Here is a 7,292-nt window from a genome sequence, read left to right as displayed (position 1 = left end):
ACTCTGAGCACTTCCTCCTGCAGAAGAAACAGGTTTGTTTTGAGTCTTGGACCTTAGCTAAAATATACAGTGTTTCATAAAGAACACATAAGGAGATTGATCTGTGTTTTCACTTTCTGGGTGGGTTTCTCTTCAGGTAGTGACAGGAGAGCCTCAGCACATAGTATTCACCATTCCCATTTTTGAGCCATTGCCCTCCCAGTACTACATCAAGGCAGTCTCTGATCGATGGCTTGGTGCTGAGGCTGTCTGCGTTATCAACTTCCAGAACCTCATCTTACCAGAGAGACATCCACCACACACTGGTATACACACACAAACACACATTCCTGTCGTAACAGAAAGAATTTTACTTGACCTGAACTTAAATCCTGAAAGTGCTAAGTCTGCCACAGTACCTGCCACAGTACCACCCATGATTTCTTCATTGTTATTCAGTTAGTCTGTTTATTGTAGTCCAATCTGAAGTGGACTGGTACTTAGAACAGTTTGAATACAAGGCATATTCACCCATTCACATACACATTCATACAGCATTTTTTCAGTGCCTTTTAAGCACTTTTTAACTATCACACTTGCTTATGAATTGGGGCAGTTTGGGGTTCAGTTTGGCATTGCTAGGATCGAAGCTCTAACCTTCTGATTAGTAGACAATCTGCTTGTGCCACAATCAATTATGTTAGATACAGCCTAGAAGTTGGGCTGCAGTTGAAGTATGCCAAAAAAACCACTTAGACATGCAGACTGGACACTGATCAGCTGAGCTTCTGATTATTAGGTGACCCATCTACCTACTCCGTCTGTAATCAGTGTTGTAGAGCTGTACGTCCTCTGGCCTGGTTTTGTCTACTTTAGCCACATAAACACGTATCCTTACCACAGCAGCTTGGCATGGACATGGGCAGCAGGAGGGTCCATTTCTTCCTCAGTACATTTGGTAATATAACAAGCTCTCAGTGCTTTGACTGTCTGACTAGAACTGGACCAAGTACACTGCAGAACCAAAGCATTTACTTTCTCATACCTGACTCATTTACTCCTCTAGTTTGTGAGAAAGGAACCAGGATAATATTCTATCCACAGTTTCTCTTAGTGAGGGCAGAGAACAGTTACAACATTAGCTACTGGGCAGGGCCGTATTAACCGACCGGGCGAGTGGGGCTGGCGCCCCGGGGCCCATGGATCCAGGGGGCCCAGGGGGGGCCCAGCAACAATCCAGATACCGATGTCGATGCTGATTGCGATAGAGCCCTCTATTCTAGGATCTTCTTTAGTTGTACTTCGTTAGTCTATAAGGGTTAACTGAAATGGGCTGGGGGGAGTGACAGCAGTCAGAGGGCCCTCGGCCACAGGACATAGGAACAGAGGGCCCCTGGCCATGTCGTACAGCAACCAGAGGGCCCCTAGGCCACGGAGGACGGCAATCAGAGGGCCCCTGGGCCACGGGGGATGGCAAAGGGCCTCTGAACCACGGGATATGGCAACCAGAGGGCCCCTGGGCCACGGGGGACGGCAATCAGAGGGCCCCTGGGCCACGGGGGACAGCTATCAAAGGGCCCCTGAGCCACGGGATATGGCAACCATAGGGCCCCTGGGCCACAGGAAACGGCAATCAAAGGGCCCCTGGGCTATGCAGTACGGCGACTAGAGCGCCTAGGGGGACAGCAATCAAAGGGCCCCTGGGCTACAGGATATGGCAACCAGATGGTCCCGGGGCCATGCAGTACGCAAACCAGAGGGCCCCTGGGCCACAGAATATGGCAACCAGAGGGCCCCTGGGGCATGGGGGACGACAACCAGAGGATCCCTGGGCCATGAGGAACGGCAGCCATTGTAAGAGAAAAACCAATATGGATTTTCCAGTGGACTCAGTCCTGCTAAAAATCACAGAAAGTCGCAATTGGCTCTCTGAAAAGTCACGTAGCCCCTTAACTGGCAAGGGCCCGGTGACGGGCCGTTTGTAGTCCCTTTTATATGGCAGGCTAGACCCTCCCATTTTTATTGACACGTCATTCGGCCAATCATGTAACTGGCTGCACCAAATCACCTGACAAAGCTACGTGACGCCCTCTGAGTATTATTGGCTCTGGGAAACCCATTTCTTAACATGATTGGCCGAATGAGGTGTCAGTCAAAATGGGCGGGTCTAGCCTGCCATATAAATGCACTTCATTCGGCCGGCGGACCAGACGCAGCCAGTTAATAGGCTATGAAATGGGTTGTTCAGAGCCAATAATAACCAGAGGGTGTTATGTAGTTTTTGTCAGGTGATTTTTTTGCTGCCAGTTAAGGGGTTAAAGACCAGATGACATCATGACATTACGTATGATGTCACAGCACCATGCACGCAATGCCAATCTCTAGAAAACATGTGGGGACGGTTATGTCTGTAGTAGAAGAAGACAGTGCTAGCGGATTTTTACAGATCAGAGCTAATCTGCAGCACTGATTCAACGTTAGAAATGCTTCTGACAGCGGCGCAAAGCTACAGTTATGTTGAGAACAATGATTTTTGTCACTTTAAGACGAGCAGCCAGATTCACCAAAAGGTTGCGAAAGTTGCTAAATGTTTTTTTGTCGCTAGGGACGCCCACAAGTGTGGACGTTTTTCCTTTCCAAAACCTCGCCACTCCGAACGGGGTTAGGGTTAGGGTAAGGGGGGTAGGGATATGCACCCCCGGTTTCGGAGTAGCGGGGTTTCGTAATGGAGAGGTGTAACCCCCACAAGTCACTAAATCTAACGGCAAAGTTTCTCAATTGACAACACCTGCTTCGTGACCACAACGTATCCTGGGCCTAACGCTGGCCCCAGTAGAGAGCTAGTAGAACTTGTATCTATTTTCTGTGGAAGTGATTTCGATGGTGATTCACTTGTCATGATACCTATTAGTTGTCTTCGGGGAGAGTAATAGACAAGTAGACATTCACCTTCGGAACACCAGGTTTGTACCACTTCACTTTGTAGATTACGCTTCCATATGTCCCACAGTTAAGTGAAAATTGAATCTAATATTCTTAAATCCATTTATCGAAACTTCTATCAATATTATTTTATTAATATCTCACATATCAGATTTAGCCACCAACAATTTGTTTAAAAGCTCATAGACATTTACATAATATTATAACTGTATTGGAATAAATTATATTGTACTTATGTCATTGAAAGAGCAAACTGTAATTTTCAGTGAACAAATTTGGATTTCCAATGTCGATTTTCCAGTGGACTCAGTATTGTTAAGAAAATCACAGAAAGTTGTTATTGACTCTCTCAAAAGTCGCTAGAAGTCGCCAGATAAAGTCATGACATTATGTATAATGTCACAGCGTTATAACGGGTGCACGGCTACGACTATCCTACAAGAAGGCAGTGGGATTCATGTTGCTATTGCGACATGCTGCTATGCCGACAATTGATGTCTATTGTCGGCATAGCGATATGTGCCTAACCCAAAACTATTCCTAACCTTAACCATCAGTGAAGAAGTGTCGGAATAGCGACATGTCGACATAGCGGGATGTCGGAATAGGTATTGCTAACCAAGGCAGTGCTAGCAGCTTTTTACAGATCAGAGCTAATCTGCTGCCCTATTTCTCCATTAGAATGGCTTCTGACAGTGGCGCAGGGCTACAGTTGTGTTGAAAAATAATGCTTTTGTCACTTAAAAGACAAGTAGCCAGATTCGCCTTAAAATCGCCAAAGTCAATAGATGGTTTCTTTTATCGCTAGAGATGCGCACAAGTTACTAGACCTAGCAACACTGTCGCTTTGTGACCACCGCATATCCTGGGCCTAACGCTGGCCCCAGTAGAGAGCTAGCAGAACTTGTATCTATATTCTGTGGGAAGTGATTTCGCTCCTGCACAATATTGTTTGCACACAAAATGACATGGTGATTCACTTGTCATTATAACCTATTAGTTCTCCTCGGGGAGAGTAATACACAGTAGATATTCACCTTAAGAACACAAGGTTTTGTACCTCTCAACTTTGCAGATTTCGCTTGCATATGTCCATATGAACAAATTTGGATGTCCAATATGGATTTCCTGTGGAAATCACAGAAAGTCACTATTGGCTCTCTGAAAAATCGCCAGATGACATCATGACGTGACATATGATGGCAAAGCGTCATACACAACGCTCATCTCTAGAAAACGTGCATGCATGGCTGCGTTCATAATGCAAAAGGGCAATGCTAGCAATTTTTAAAGATTAGAGCTAATCTGCAGCACTATTTCACCATGAGAAACACTTCTGATAGCAGCACAGAGTTACATTTATGCTGAAAAACAATGACTATGCCGGGTGCATGTCGCTATTGCCATTGATTTCTATTGTCGGCATAGCGGTATGTTTTGGTTTTGTTTATTAGTGACACACTGTTTAATTAAATGTGCCTAACCCAAAACTATTCCTAACCTTAACCGTCAATAAAGGCATATGCCTTACCCTAAACTATTCCTAACCCTAACCGTCAGTAAAGGCAAATATTTATTACATTAGTTGTCGGAATAGCGGCATGTCGGGATAGCGAGAATCAACGGACAATGCCACTGAAAAGATGAGTTGAGTCATCAGCTGACCAAAAAGTTGCCAAAGGCGCTACACGACATTTTTAGTCGCCAGGGACCATCAAAAGTCGCTGAATTGGCCACAAGTAGTGGACTGAAAGAAGGGGCTGAGACTTTGGCTCTGTCTCTATATATATAACCCCCTGCATCACTTCTGTTCACTCAGAACTTGACCTTGGCTTACTGCTTGACAAATTGCTTTGCATTCAACCTGTGCAGCATCACTTGTTTAGTTGTAATAATCAACAGGGTTTTTAAAGGCTTGCATTCATTTGTATCATATTATATTAAGCTATACTATATCATTATACGTATAGTTTAATATTCAACAGCCTTTTTAAAGGCTTGTATACATTTATATTATATTATATCATACTATATCATCATATGTAGTTTAATATTCAACAGCCTTTTTAAAGGCTTGTATACATTTATATTTTATTATTGTGTACTATATCACATTATACTATATCACATTATACGCATATCACATTACACCTTTAAAGGTTAAAAGCCTACCTTAAAAGGCTAGTGTATTTCGTGTTTAAATATAACACCTTCCGAACTTTAAGGAGTGTTGTATTGTATTTGGCCATTCTCTGGCAACTTCATTTAGTGAATTTAGCGACATTGCCTATTAGTTTTGATATGTAAACAACAGCTACTTTCTGCCTTTAAGCTTCACACTGCAACTTTTGGCCATCTTTAATAACTAAAAGCTGATAAGCGACTTTTTCCCATTTTAATCATTTCATCATATTCTGTTCTGTCTTAGGAAGTCTTACACGGTTGAGATATTACCTTTATCTAGCTTCTGCCCTTAATCATATATTGTGTTGTCATCAAGTGACTTTTCACAGAGCCAGTGGCGACTTGGTTTTTTGTTTGTCTTGTTTTTTTTTTGGTTTTTTTGCAACTGTCATTAATAGTAGGCCTATGGATTGCAAACAAAAAAGTGGCGCTTCAAAGCGAAGAGCCAAAAAAAACAGAGAGGCAAAACAGGCTGACTTCTTAAAAAATGTGCCTTCGATTTCTGGCTTTTTTGATAAGCCAAAGGATTCCAATGTTGATACCAATGTTGATAATGTCATCAGTGGTCCGAGTTGCAGCAGTGTAGAGAGCACCACTGATTTGATCATGCCGGAGCCCACACAGATCCAATCCGGTGTAGACCTGGCCTCTCAGGCTCAGGCTTCAGGGCCACACACAGAGCTCAGTTTCCACCCAGAAGCTGGGGACACCATCTCCAGTCATGGATCTTCTGCTTCATGCTCAAATACCACAGCCATTCCAGACTCGTGTACTCTTACAACAGCAGACTCACTGTCAGACCAGGAGGAGTACACTGAGACCAGTATCCCATTAGCAGCTAGGACCTCAAACTCCTGGTGTGAAACCGTTAATGACCCTGCTTTGTGGCCAAATGCCATTACTGAACAGGCTAAGTCGATTCTGGTTAGTAGAGGAGCAGTTGCTTTTCAAAATCGGAGTGAAAAGTACCCTGCCTCAATTAGAGATATGACCATGGGGGGTGGCACTAGGAGTTTCACAAATTCCTTAGTCAAATGCTGTCTACCTAATGGTCAGTCTGTGGAAAGGCAGTGGCTCCTTTACTCACCTTCCTCTGGTTGCATTTATTGTTTTGCTTGCAAACTGTTCTCAAGTAAGTGCAATGCATTTGTCAATGGGTTTTCTGATTGGAAACATTCTGAGCGTATCGGTGAGCATGAGAGGAATGAGGAGCATAGGGCTTGCATGTTAGCATTACACAGTCGTTCCAAAGACACAGGAAGAATTGATTCTGATCTTATGAAACAAATTGATGCAGAAAGGCAGTACTGGCGGGACGTTTTGAGAAGAGTTGTTGCTGTAATTCAGTTTTTGGGAGAGAGGGGCCTTGCGTTCAGGGGAGATGACGAGCAGTTTGGATCACCTCACAATGGTAATTTCTTAGGCATTATCGAACTGTTGGCCAAATTTGACCCTTTTCTAGCTGACCATCTCCAAAGGTTTGGAGGCAAGGGCAAAGGCTCTGTGTCCTATCTCTCATCCACAATCTGTGGGGAATTTATCCACTTAATGGGAGAAAGAACAAAGGAAGCGATTATCAGTGAGATAAAAGAGGCCAAATACTTTTCTGTTATCGTTGACTCCACTCCCGATCTTGCACATGTGGACCAACTCACTTTTATTTTCAGATTTGTCGAAGCTGGGGGAGACATTGTTGAGCGGTTTCTGGGTTTCGAGCCTATTGAGAATCATAGCGGGAGCAATTTGGCTGAGTGTGTTGTTGCAATGGTGGAGAACCTGGGCCTAGACATAAGTAACTGTCGTGGCCAGTCTTACGACAATGCAAGTAATATGTCAGGAAAGTACAATGGAGTTCAAGCTCATCTGAAACGCATAAACCCATTGATTTGTTATGTCCCCTGTGCTGCGCATTCATTGAATTTAGTTGGTGTCAATGCTGTTGACAGTAGCCCAGAAGCTGGGCGTTTCTTTGACTTCCTGCAATCTTTGTACACATTTTGTGCCTCTTCAACACACAGGGGGGGAAAGGTTTTCAGAAATACAAATGTGAAACTCACACTGAAGTCCTTGTCAGGCACTCACTGGAGTGCAAGAGCTGAATCAACAAATGCTCTGTGGAAATATTATGCACAACTGAGAGATTCACTGAACAATATTTCCAAAGATCCACAGGAGAAACGTGACAC

At 43.9% G+C, this 7,292-nt stretch overlaps 1 protein-coding gene across 1 annotated transcript in view; it reads left to right on the top strand.

The window, feature by feature from the left end:
- The window catches only part of LOC115776867 (activating signal cointegrator 1 complex subunit 3-like), a 45,492-nt gene that overhangs the window by 472 nt on the left and 37,728 nt on the right, over nt 1–7,292 (top strand). The window contains 2 exon segments of the mRNA XM_030724650.1: nt 9–32; nt 137–305. Coding sequence (XP_030580510.1) covers nt 9–32; nt 137–305 — 193 coding nt within the window.

This window comes from Archocentrus centrarchus, unplaced genomic scaffold (genome assembly GCF_007364275.1).
Source record: "Archocentrus centrarchus isolate MPI-CPG fArcCen1 unplaced genomic scaffold, fArcCen1 scaffold_40_ctg1, whole genome shotgun sequence".
In the NCBI taxonomy this organism is placed as follows: Eukaryota; Metazoa; Chordata; class Actinopteri; order Cichliformes; family Cichlidae; genus Archocentrus; species Archocentrus centrarchus.
This window is presented reverse-complemented; position numbering and strand designations above follow the sequence as displayed.